The sequence below is a fragment of the Anarhichas minor genome, unplaced genomic scaffold (assembly GCF_050575085.1).
Source record: "Anarhichas minor isolate MPS153535 unplaced genomic scaffold, ASM5057508v1 ptg000049l, whole genome shotgun sequence".
NCBI lineage: Eukaryota > Metazoa > Chordata > Actinopteri > Perciformes > Anarhichadidae > Anarhichas > Anarhichas minor.
This window is the reverse complement of record NW_027466495.1, coordinates 3,600,826-3,614,132: the sequence shown is the minus strand read 5'-3', so window position 1 is coordinate 3,614,132 and position 13,307 is coordinate 3,600,826. Positions and strand designations below refer to the sequence as shown.

Genomic DNA, 13,307 nt, shown 5'->3' with positions numbered 1-13,307 from the left:
TAAGAAGAGCAGGTGGGTGTACATTATCTGGAGTGAGAAACAATTCGTTCTGGCCATCTCCTGCTTGTGCACTGGAGTGATCTCCCTGAGTAGCAGCAGCTACCGAGTGGGTGGCAGGCATTACACAACCTGGCTTCAGAACCTACACAGGCCACTCCACAAGGCCGGGCTCATTGAGCGAGCGAAATCCACGGCGAGGCAGACTGTGCCAGATCGTGTTTTGATTAAGACTGGATGATAACAATACCCCCCTCCCCCGGTTTGTATGATGGCACTCTGTGAGAGCGTACATGCTTCAGAGTATGCATTTATGCAAAGGGAGGGGGCGCTTGCAGATCTGTTATGAACATCGTACTGTATGTGATTCTTAACAAGCTGCAGTCTCCAGCACAGCAGCAACAATACAACGTCTGATTTAGAGTTGGACATTGACGAGCTCAGCGCACTTCAAATTACTGTGTTGGTGTGAACCACTGGTTATTTCATTTTTTGAGAAGCGTGAAGAGGCAACACTTTCCCGTATTTCACTTAAAAAAAAAAAAAAAAAAAAAACAGAATTTGAGAAAAGACAAAAGATATGTTTATTCTCATCTGTCGTTTCATCAGGTTTGGAACCAGAGGTGTAAACCATGGTGGTACATTTTAGCCCGACAGATACTGGATTTGTGAGGCTGATACCAATCGATATTTGAGAGTGTAAAAAAAAAAAGATAAGTTAAGTTTGCTTAACAAATTAAAGGAAAGGTTTAATGGCCTTGAAATGCTTCACAGAGCAAGCGCAATTCACATTCAGCTCATAAAATGATCATGCTGATCAAGGTCTTAGTAAGACCTATTTAAAAGTGTCCACAGGATACTTCACAACCGAGTTTCTTAACATTTCCTCACTTAGAATGAATCACAATTTCATAAGAAATGTCTCTACGAAATGCAAACAGCTACTTGTAGCTCGAGTAAAACATGTTTTAGTCGAGCACCCGCACTGCAAACAGGTGTGTGAACAGTGTAAAAGCTCGCTGTCGCCTGGTGATGTGGGGGGGGGCCCATGGGAGCAGCTTGTACTCGGTGGCCTAAGCCAGCTCAGTCGTCACACGCACCCCCCCCCCTCCACGAAAACCCCACCTGCCATCTGGCCCGACCAGGAAGTGACTGTGCGAATGTGAGAAGCGGAGCGAGGGAAGAGATGGCCGATATTGTCGACGATAAATATTTACTCACTAATTTGCTGACCGCGTGTCACGTTGGGAGATAGAGACAGAGGGATGGACGCGGTCTCTGAGCATGACACGGAGGGACAGAACATGGCAGACAAGAGGCAACAGGAGACAAACAAAAAGAAATGTTTACAGAGAGCGGTGTGTGAGTTTTTCGGGAGCACGCATGAGAGGGAAACAGCGGGATCGCGAGCACGCGCAACGGAGAAATCCTTGTTGAAAAGGACTCGTGCGTGGGAGAGGGGTTGAGACAGGGGTGTCGAGTGGGAGGGAAAGAAGCGCTTCATTGCCGCGCTCGTGTACACAAGTGCACGCACACAAACACACACACACACACACACACGTACAGAGAGCTCCTCAGGATCCACGGCTTGCACACAGAACAGGAGCTGTCCACCGTTTATGTACCGCTATGTAACACAACAAAAGGAAGGCGGTTTGCTGGCCGAAACCATCGTTTTTTGAACAGTTCTCAGATCTGAAATCAATACGTGTTAGGGTGTGACGGCGCTTGGAAGAATTGAAATGACAACCTCACCGAAAGGTCAGAGTTAGAGCTCTGTTTACACATAAGAAACCAGATTGTCATCAGGTTAAGGCAGAAGATCATAACACATGCTTGCATGTCGGATTCACGCCCTCGTTTTACGTCACGCCGACTGCCGAATCCAGTACGAACACATTTTTAAGTGTATTTAAATGAACGTCTTATATAATAAACACTGTCCCTTTAAGAGATTTCTCCATTTGCTCTGAGCCCCGGCATAGTGAGAGGACAGGCTCTGAGAAAGATCACAGCTTTGCCTTATTGTGCATACGTGTTTAACTTGGATACATAGCACACACTGTGGAAATGGACGTATTTAGTAGTTTACTTTAAACTGGAAGGTCAATACAATTTGGTTCCGTGCGAGTTAGAATTGAATTTGTTGAGGTACACTTGTGCGTGGCTACAAATGCAGATTTTTTTCTTCCTTTCACCCCTCTACATTGGGTCCACGGTGGTACTTTGTCGTGCACATGAATTACTCAAATCCAGTTACGCTTATACATGGCTAAAAAAAAATTATAATCTGAAATCTAGTTATGTTTAACAGGATTTCTCCTAATCCCTCGCTTGTGTGCCTGCAAATATGAAGACCGAGGCAGCAAATAAGGCTTTTGTCCAAACCTGTTTGCATCTTTTTGTTAAGCTCCATTCTCTTTAACAGCCCAGACAAAATATTCTATTATTATAATGGCCTCAGTAAACATACGAGACCCACACTTTTGTTCAAAAAGGGGCTGTGCATTCATGAATTTAAGTAAGCGCGATGCCTGCCAAAAGACGAGCACACAGGCCACTCCGGACTGTATTTTGAGAACAATCTCGTATTTGGAAATGATGATGGGTTGCCATAGATCCTTTGAGTAGGTCTGTGCCTCTGATTACAACAACATCAAAGAAGCCTCATCAGAAAGTCTAATGGAGGAACAGGGCACTTGACCAGGAAGAAAGACAACAATGGACGCACTGCTTCTGTGCATATGCATCAGCGAGACAGTCCTTCTACGGTACGTTCTTTTCAGCGAGGCAGGCACCAATGACTTGGACTTCAGCGCCGGGGCGCTTTTCAGACCGAATAAGAGCTCAACTGTGAAATATATAAATATTGTGGGGAAAATTAGTAGCCACAAAATGACAGAAAATGTTCAGCTTGTCATGCTGTTTTTATACATTTGCCACACTGGTTAGCAACTCTGTTAAAAACAGAGAAATAGTCAAGTTCTCTTTTTTAAAAAGGTTAGCAAGTGTTTTCAAAGTCAAAGTTTTAATGCATGAAGCAGTCAACTGAGCGAGTGTCACCGAGCTTGTTCGTTTTGGCAAATTGGATGAACTAAACCCTGTGTGTTTACTAAAGTAAAAACACACTGCTATGGCTGGCCACATGGCCCACACGTGGCCCAGAGACACAGTGACTCACTTAACTTAAAAAAAACAAATGAAGCTTTCATTCACTGCATGCAGTCCTTTCTTAAAATAACCCAGAGTGTGCGTTTCAAACCTAAAACAGTGTCTAGTTCACATAAAACAAAACGGTTCTCATAATAATCAGTATTTTTGACTAGAAATAATGAATCAAATGAATACCTGACGATCAAAATATTTACAGATGCATTTTCAATCAATAGTCTAATCGATTAAATGTTTAAGCTCACCCCTGGACAAAAATCGGACCACTGACCTGTCACGGGGGCCTCGATGTCCAGCAGGTTCTTCTCTGCGCGCAAGATCGAGGCGCCCTCTCCGATGAGCCTCAGGGCCACCGCTTCCTCCACGCGGCCTTCCTTGGTTAGGTGGGCTTTCAGCACGTCCACTTTGGGCTTCCCATCGCTGTCAAACACCTCTTTAGCCGTCAGCCGGTGACTGGGGGGGAACGGGACAGCTGCCGAGGGTAAAAGAAAAAAGAAAAAGCATCATTACGGCTGCTTTCACAGCATATTTACAGTGCTTCAATATACCTGTCATTGACAAAAGGCTTATGGAGGATATGCTGTTAATTCCACTTCACTGCGCAAAAGGCGTTTACGCTGTTTGATTAGCAGGTACTCTGTACCTTCCAGGGGATCTAGTCCCTACCGGAGAGGGAGTCGGTGTTCACTCCCATGCTTCCAGCCCACCCTCTGAGACAATTTACCAGATTGCTGCTGTGATCGGTGAGTCATTCAATTTCCAATATTTATAACAGGCCTACACAGTTTCTAGTTTGCTTGGCAATATTCATAGCAGACGAAATTACATTTTGGAAATGAAGCACAGAATACAAATGTTTTTTAGCCTTTCATGCGAGTGTTGAATATGGAACCATTTCTATATTTAAACATGCTCACTTGTATGTGTGTGATTGGAAGAGAGACATAATCTTCAGTCTGACACGTATTTACTTTTTTGTCAGTCACAATTGAAGGGTCAAATGATGCTTATTCATGAGAGTCTTGAAAACATCATGAAAATTTGACTAACCAAATCCACAACAAATCTCCGTTACTGTCAATCTAAAGGCAAGAGGAGTATTTCAAAAAAATGTATAGATTCACACATAAAAATCCCTCAATCATCACGTATGACCCAGTAGAAGTGAGTGGCGGTGTCTGTATCTGCAGAGAACCTGTGCTCTGCCTGGATTTCCCCTTTTCTTTCCATTTTGCTGCCCTTCCAGCTGTCAATCCTCGGCCTCTTCTCCCCCCCAGTGGGCTCTGCTCTGCCCTGGCCGACACCGTATCCGGTGTCGACCGAGTCCGAAGCTCCGCTTAATTCTCCCGTCTAAAACACAAATACTACGCCCATTAGCTCGCTGGACTGAATATCGCTAAACCGGCTGCTAACGATGCACAGATCCCATCTTTTCGGTCCCGATGCCGATAGCAATACCTGGTCAATACCGAGTATCAGTGTTTAATTATATGACATCAGTGTTATTAAAACTAAGAATATAGTTTATAAGCATATGACTGAATTTAATAGATTTGCCCCTTACTCCCCGATACTCTGTTTGAGTCAGTATCGGCCCGATATCAGTATTGGTGCATCCCCATTGGCTAGAGCGATGAGCCGGTGGAGGAGGGGCCCTCTTTGAATGTTGCGTTTACAAACCGCAAGAGACAAATCCTCCTCATCCTGCCTTTAATTAGTGGCTCATAAAGGATGGCTTTTCACACCATTTCAATGTGCTCTCGCAATTTTGCATATAACAGACACATTCAAAAGCCTGAATCCTGTTTGCATGCATTTGAATTCAAAAGTGAACCTTCCAATCTAATCACAGCACTAAAAAAAAATAGTAATACATGAAGCAGAATTTCTATGCAAATAGCCCGGTGAGTCTTTAGACGGACTGTAAATGGAAAGCGAGGTCTTTTAACAAAAGAACAAAAACCCCACAATTCTTTAAAATGGACCTCATGTCACTTCAAATGGGTAAAAAGAAAGTAAGTTGAAATAATGGTTTTATTACCTTAAGTTTAAGTGGCCAACACAAAAGCACAGTCTGTTAATATTTAATTTATTACAACCCCCTGATGAGGAGCATATTACTTACTGACAGGTACAAAAAGGACAATGAAAGACCGCTTCCTTGGAACTTTTAAACTCGAGCCGCTAAAAAAATAGGACTTGCTCTTAATTAACGTCCACTTGCCGACTTTGCAGGCAGCATTCGGGTGTGACTAATGCACTAAGCCAGTGGCACATACTGTTGAGTTGGTGGTTGTGTGTGTGTGTGTGTGTGTGAGTGTTTGTGTGAACATCCATCCTTTCCAAAAGTGACATCAGTGGTAATCAGACCTGCATTGTATCTGTGTCACTCTGTGCTCAGTGACAGACCATATGTGGGATCTCAACTGCAGCATTTAAAGTTGATTAACAGGTGTGTGATGAAATTGCATATTTGTGCAGTGAATGTTTTCAGCATTACTATGCCTTAAACAGTCTAAACCACCAAAGTACCGCAGGCTATCTTACTGATAACTCATACATTTCTCTGCATATATAAAACTGGATCAACTTTAAAAACTGCAACATTGCCTAAAGCCAACAAACGAAGTGAGAATCTATTTCAGAAATCTGAGAGTCTACATTGAGATGGCGAGATGCTATTTCTCTTCTTTCCAGCAACCACCATCTGCATAATTAAGACCAACATGTTCTGATATAGGCTCTAAACACATACACATTGTTCCAGCCAAATAAATACTCAATGTGCTCAAAACAATCTCTTAAAAACAATATCAGCCTAACGTCTCCGGTAGTTATCTGGAGCACTCAGAAATAGAGAGATAGAATTACCCAAAACCCCAGGTTGGCCTCCAGTGAGCACCTGCCGTGCAACTCGAGCCCAGAGGCCGGGGCCTCGGGGCTTTTTGACGACACCGAAAAGACGACACCAGATCGGTCCCTGAGATGTCGGGGACATAGAGCGTGAACATTCGCGTGAGCTGTAACGGACCCGTTTGGAGGAGTTTTCTTTCCTGAAGAGAACGACATGACAAGCAAGGTCGAGAATCTGCAACGTTATACGCCGCAAATATCCCCTGGAGGATTAGGAGATCTGGTATGAATGGGATAACCGTCAAGACAGGGGCAGAGGGTGCGGATGTTACAGTGTTTTCCTGAGCCCACATTGTTAGCCAATTAAGAATTACTGCAGTGACAGGTGAACTCCCGAGGCGGTCTACTGCAACCACTCTGTTCTTGAATCTGAACTTTATGAGATGAAACCTAAACTTTATGACATGAAACCAAGTTATTTCCAACTATCTCTGCAAAATAACAACAACCATATTGTGCCTGGATGGAGAGGTAGCTGGTAACAACATTGAGTTTTATGAGGAAGATGCTCATAAACACCACATATCCAATGGTTGCAGCGGTTATTTGATTTTGCTTCCGTAAAAAATAAACTATCTCCATCACCCAAACCGTTATTAATATACCTCCACAGCGATACTGAAAATGCACATCTGTAAGTGATGCGAGACAGTTTCACCATCGGAGTAGCTGTGGATGTTGACCACATCTGAAGTGACCTAAAAACACTGATGAATAACATTATTCTTTAATATAAATAACCCGCGTGAAAGCTGTGGTTGTTGGCGCACCGGTCGTCCTTTCACCCTTTCCATTTCCCACACTCGTGACAATGGAACCACTGTGAACTCCCCCCCCCCCCCCCCCCCCTCCGTGGAATTTCTAACAACCCTCTTATTACAAGAAGTAATACCCACCTCTGCCAAAACATTACATGACACATTGTAATGGTAGGTTCTACGCACCAAAGTGAAAGGTGTTACCCTCATGACAAAAATCTAAAGCACTGAGCTACAGAAAAGCCACTATGTGGATTAATAAATCATTCAATCATCAAAATAAATGGTGATGTCGAAGATGGCTTGAAAATATGGGCAGTTATTAACCATTCAAATATGAGCTATCGACACGTCAAAACAACAGTGTCTGAACATCCCCACACAGTGATTGTTGTTTATAGCTGTGAGAGCTGAAGCTGACTGAAGTCAGTATGACTCAAAAATGGTCTCCATTAGCCGGTCCCTTTTTGCCTTCATTAATTTTGCCATTTCCCTGTTCCTTTCCGTTACGCAACCGCCGAAATTACACTGCGGCCTTCAATCTCGAAAAAAAAAAAAGAGAGAGAGAGAGAGAGAGAGAGAGAGAGAGAGAGAGAGAGAGAGAGAGAGAGAGAGAATGAAAAAAAACAAATCTGCAGTCTGATTTAACATTCCCTGGTAATTTGTCTCAGATTAGTTTTGTAATTTGCCAAGATACAAATTAAAGCCATCCATCCGCCATTAGGTTTGAAAACTACTAGACCACGAAACCTCTGAATGTCTTGAGAGTGCGCTAAATAAACTTCAAAGTTCATCTAATAAAAGTATATACCATCTTGTGTTGGTCAGCAAGGTATGTAGCAACATTTAATGATTTCTTATTTCCTTTTTCCAGCGGATTAGGGCTGAGGCGGAGGCCTTGAACTAACAAAGCCTCAGATCGTCACCCGCAGCAGTCACCTTGTTCATGCAACATCCGCGAGTAGAATAATTATCCCCGAGTACAGCAGACATTCGGGTGTGATTCTTGAGCAATCTGAATCACATCGAGACCGCTGTGAAGCAGTGGGAAAACGGCAGCTTGAAATGTTCACGTTGGTGTAGTTCAGAGCTAATGCGATTCCCTCAGAGGAATGAAACAGCGGGAGGTGAGCAGTCATATGGTGCTGGACAGATCAGCTTAATTGGAGAAAGTGAGACAGACTGTTGCGGAGCTCAGCAAGCAGCGCCTGGCTTCTTTTAGTGAAGAACATGGAGCGCAACCGGGATTTGCCTGAGCTGGCAGCCCAGATGTCTACAATTCCTGAATATCTTCTTCCTTCCTGGTACTTGTCAGCCGTCTGAAAGGCGAGTGCGCCGCACCTTTACGTCACGAACACAGAATAAACTGCACAGAACATAACAGCACCGTCCCATTCAGTGGTTTTCAGGAGATTTTCCTAGAATTCAGAAGACAGCTACTGAGCAAAAAATGACTTCCGAACAACAACAACAAAAATGCCTGTACTTTGTGCATTGTAGCATCAGAAAATCGTTTTAAGAAGTGTTTTTATTGATATAATACAGCACCTCTCGCACAATATGGTCAGTCAATCAATATCTAACTAGTGCCACTACCAGCAGCCACAGTGCCAGTTTATTTTCATCGACTGCACAGCAATACCTATAGCAAACACCGACTGTGCCCCAGACGGCCACGAAGAGCAAGCTATCTGCCTCTGTATTAAGTCAGCATTGCCCAAGCTGTGTTGGGATTGTGGCCAATGAGTGGGCATTGATAGAACAAATGAATTGCTAACGTACAGATAGAGCAGACTGCTTGGCGAGAAAACCAATAACGTATGATACATTCTTATTCCAGGGGCCAGAAACCTAAATGCTGCGATGCGCAGCATCTTTCCATCAGATGCCGAATTGACCCCCCACCCCCCGAAGTAATTGCTGACGGTGCGTGATACAGCGGGAGCACTCGCAGAGCGTGGGCGAGACCCCGGGGTTGTCACTGCCCACGTCAAACCAGCCGCCCCCTTCCACCAGACAAGCCACCGCACCAGCAATTTTCCTCCCCCTAAGACTCAGCATGACCAGTGGAAATCTCAGCAGGACCAACAGGGAGCAGAACAAAGACTCCAGAACTATGTGCGAGTGCAACAAAGGTCACTTCATACAAAGCATAGAATACCAGAAGTAATTTGACTGCGTGAACAAACGGTATTATGCAAAAGGCAGTGCGGCGTCTGATCGAAATCGCGATGCCGATCTGTCGAACTTAACTTCCTTACTTGCACAAAGTCACTATTCACCTGATCCATTTGCCTTTTGTCGAATGACGGTGCTGTGCTCTTCCTCCTCATGCAAGATCTCTGTGTAATAAATCAAGTGGAAACTCATTCTCTGATCAAATGGTACGTAAATACCTATGTAACAGATTTTCACGTAAAAGGCCCCCCACAATTCACACAAGACACCCGGAGTGAAAGAGTCACAAAGCAACAACAACCCACAGGCGTGCTGTTTGTGGTCATTCGGTGTCTCCATGTGGTCGTTCTGTGTCTCTTTGTGGTCATTTAGCGTCTCTTTGAGGACCTTTTGTGTCTCTTTGAAGATGTTTTGTGTCTCTTTGTGGTCATTCTGTGACTCCTTGTGGTTGTTTTGTGTCTCTTTCTGGGACGCTTTGCAGCTGAAGACTAGGGGCCCCTGAGCCTATGTCTGATTCGGCCCTTTCAGTATTCCGTCCATAGGTAAGACAGCACAACCACAGTGCAAACGGCAACACACCCAGCAGCACATCGACAAATGTGTGATTATGCTTTCGGAATAAGAGTATAATGGAGCTGCTATTGACAGAGCAGAAATGAAAGAAAAAAATCAATCACAGATCTCACGACTTTTTTCCAGTTGGAAGCCTTTAAGTGATGAAGCCTTCGCTGCGCGTGGTGGAAGCACAGAGAGACTACTGCCAAGTGTTGAATGGGGCAGCGAGAGCGTGCAAGTCACTCTCCGCTCATAGCCGGGAGTTCGTTAATTAAATCACGCCCCAGCATTCAATTAGAGCGAGATATGTTTAGGAGTCCAGGATGCAAAGAATGCATGAGCTTCTGTGGGCGGCAGGAAACAAAAAAGGACGTACGGTACATCAGGAAGCACCTCAACTTCAAATGTCATCTGGCAGCAGTGGCACTGCTTCATTATTACACCACCACAGAGTCCATTCAGAAGCTGATTATCTGACATGCATAATGCAAAAGATGGAGGTACAAAGAACCTGCAGCAGCTGAACCATATAACGCATTATAGTCACAAGGTGATCAATTATTTGCAATATGGTGTCCCTCACAGACCGGATAGACCAGCGTGATGGCTAGATGTCAGCTTCTGAAAACGGCACCTCAGTTTTTCTACAACTCTCTAGAAAAGCACAGTCAATCAATAATTCATAAGTCCCTAGAAATAATGCATTCCTCCAACGCAATTAACGCAATATAGATTCCAGTTGCAGAATGACACCCACAGTCCACAGTAGAAATGGCGGAGTGAATGAATCATAAAAACAGAAACGACTGGTAGCTTATTCCAACAAAAACAACCTGCTTCTGCTACTGTGAACAAAACGACATTATTCTCCACATTTAGTAGGATTCACAAAAGCAATATTGTGTGCCTTAATGGATGGAAAGACGACTTTGCACTTTCAGACGACAATGAAATTCAATCTTTTTTTAAAATATTTATCCTCAACTGGATGAGCAGTAAAACACACTGGATTACATCACCAGGCTGATGCAGAGTCCAAACATCTAGTATTTGCAATGTGACTCAGTACAGCAAAGACACATTATGTTATATGAAGACGTATTGAAATTTAAGTCAACCTATAAAACATATAAGCCTCCCATCTGGCCACCGACGACAGAGCAGAGATTTAAAAAGGCCGGCAGGAATTAGGGCTAACGGAGAAAAAGGTCACCTATGAATTGGCGCAGACCTCTTTACCATGTATTAGTAGGGATAGAAGCCGGCCCTGAGCGGAACGCTTAGCGGAGCGCAGCTTTGAAGCTCAGTGCTTTTGAGTCTGCCGAATACCTCTGTGTGCGGTGCGGGGTTGGACTGTGTTACGTCTGTGGTTGAGGCAGGAAAGGAGAGCAGAGAACAATGGCACTCATCTTTCCCAGGGACGGAGAGACAGAAAGAGAGGAAAAAAGGAATAAAAAAGGCAGGGAAGAGAACCCATGGCAGCGTCAGAGGAAATAAAAGGGGGGGGGACTGAGCAGAACAGTCAACAAAGGCTCAGGGGGCTCGTATCAGATATGTAATGCTACAGACCAGCAGGTATTAATCATGTGTGCACACAAAATTATCAATCGTTCCCTCGAATTAATAATTCAATCTTGCACTATTTCATTTGCCTCCTGTAATTATTAATTCATGGCCTAAAATTACAAAATTGAGCCTTCAGATTACTCAATTAATTCCCTCAAATTCATAGAGCACTCTGCTTGTACGGTCGTGGAGCTCCTTTAGATGGTGTTTCAGCACCGTTTGCTGGTCAGCTTTGGTTACATGGAGCACAAATGCCGCCGCTGTGTACCGCGTTAAAAATAAACGGTACGCGTTGTCTGATGAATAGATAACAACCTAAATAGGCCAACTGGGTTAAATAGTATTATTAAGATTTTGTTAGGGAAATATATTTTTAGGGTTTTTTGGTGCAACACGGTGACATTTGTCACGCCACTATTTATTTTGCGGAATAACATTGTTTCTGATCCGTAAATTCATGTTCACAAATCTCATGTGCACATTATCTACAGTTTACCGCTGAAACTTCTGATATTCAAATCACATTCCCCTAGATTATTTCACAAATAAGAAACACGACAAATATTTGTTTGTGCTGGCATGTACACATTGCAAGATTTGAAAACATACTGTATATTCAATTTCTCTAACTGCTCATTTTCACAACTTTAGGCCATACCCTGCGGTCAGGATAACTAATTGCAGCTCTAACGAGCATTGCTTTCATTTAACGCTGCCGGTGGACCATTACTGTACTTGAAAGAGTTGCTGACCATCATCCGCTGCAGCGGTATCAGCTTTTACATCGCATCAACAAACAGGAGAGATATTAGATACAAGTGAGTAAAAAGGGAGGTTGCCAGGGAAACAGCGCTGTAGAGTCTCAGTCGTAATCTTTCATCCATCAAAATATTGGCTTAAAAAACGAATAGCAGGCAGCATGTTGGATTCTGCACGGACGTGATCATCCAAGGCTTGGAAATCCGAGCGCGGAGCCTTATTGTAAATATTCCGCTGTTACATGCTTAATAGATGAGACTCAAGCAGAATGCGGTGAACAAAAAGGAGTGTGTGATGGTGCATCTGACACCACAGCTGTTCGCTGCAATAACATGTGTGTCCGTCTCTACAGAGGCACCTATAGGGATCCTCATTATTGAGATAGACATGGTTGTACACGAAACAAACCAATGACATATATACACCCAAGACCTGCATCCACTCTGCCACGGCTGTCAGGGTTATCAAAGAGCATCCGAGCTCTGACAGAGAATAGCCCGCAGCAGAGTTTTAGAGACCAGTGCGGCCGCGATGCGAGAGTGAGTGACAAGCAAACGTTAATCCCGCTGCTGGCTCAACAGATTTTAGATGAGAGACGTAGAAAGCAGTAAGCAGCAGCAGGTGATCAAAATGCACCGCTGCTCAGACAGCACTCTGACTAAGTCCCTGATTAATTAGTGAGGTTAGGGGCTGAAGCGTGGGAGGCACGGCGTGGGTGAACGGAGGGATGGATAAATGTATGTAGGGACGGATGGATGGATGGGAGTAGGCGGCGGATGCTGTGGTGGGGGGTGGGTGGATGGGCCTTTTTCTAAGGGATGTCCCTGCACTGGTTTTCTGGGGGTGGTGGGGCATGTGGCGAGCCATCGATGTAGCAGCCGATCAATGACACAGTGAAAGGTCGGCAGGGACCTGGATCGCGGCTGGCAAATGCCTAAAGTGATTCGGAGGCAGAGTGGGGGTGGTACATGAGTCAGGGAGAGGGAAAAAGATCAGTCAGTGAAATAAAAATGTATCAAGGGTCAAGATGAAAACACTCTTCGTTTTTTTTTTTTTAAAGTGTGCTGGGGAAAGGGCACCAGTCAATCTCTCAAAAAACGATCCACCCTCCTACTGACAGTCCACCAATGGGATGTCCCTACAGATTAACCATTTACACACAACTTATACGCTCCAGAAATGTATTACCCATGCCATGACGATGGGCAGTCAAGTCAGTCTAGAAAGCCATTTTAAAACATCAACACCAGTAAGGACCAATCATTTCTTCTCCAAACAATAAAGGGGGCAGTATTAAGGTACAACAGCTCTTACAATCCTTGGATGGAATCTACTGACTGTAAGATTCAACTGGTAAGTATGGGAAAATGTAGAAAAACTATGGAAATTTTGGAGCATGTTATCATATTG

General features: G+C 44.1%; 1 protein-coding gene and 1 long non-coding RNA gene across 3 annotated transcripts in view; one reads left to right on the top strand and one right to left on the bottom strand.

Annotated features, from left to right (window-relative positions):
* LOC142971690 (protein phosphatase 3 catalytic subunit alpha) overlaps positions 1-13,307 on the bottom strand; it is a 57,500-nt gene that overhangs the window by 28,490 nt on the left and 15,703 nt on the right. Inside the window, exon 2 of the mRNA XM_076112309.1 lies at positions 3,440-3,640. Coding sequence (XP_075968424.1) covers positions 3,440-3,640 — 201 coding nt within the window. The remainder of the gene's footprint in view (positions 1-3,439; positions 3,641-13,307) is intronic.
* LOC142971691 (uncharacterized) lies at positions 1,139-9,208 on the top strand. Of its 2 annotated transcripts, none has more exons than XR_012959402.1 (5): positions 1,139-2,768; positions 3,468-3,649; positions 3,819-3,911; positions 7,714-8,165; positions 8,680-9,208. It is a non-coding gene; the product is annotated as an uncharacterized LOC142971691 (long non-coding RNA). The 2 variants fall into 2 exon arrangements; XR_012959401.1 differs by having other exon boundaries at positions 3,409-3,649.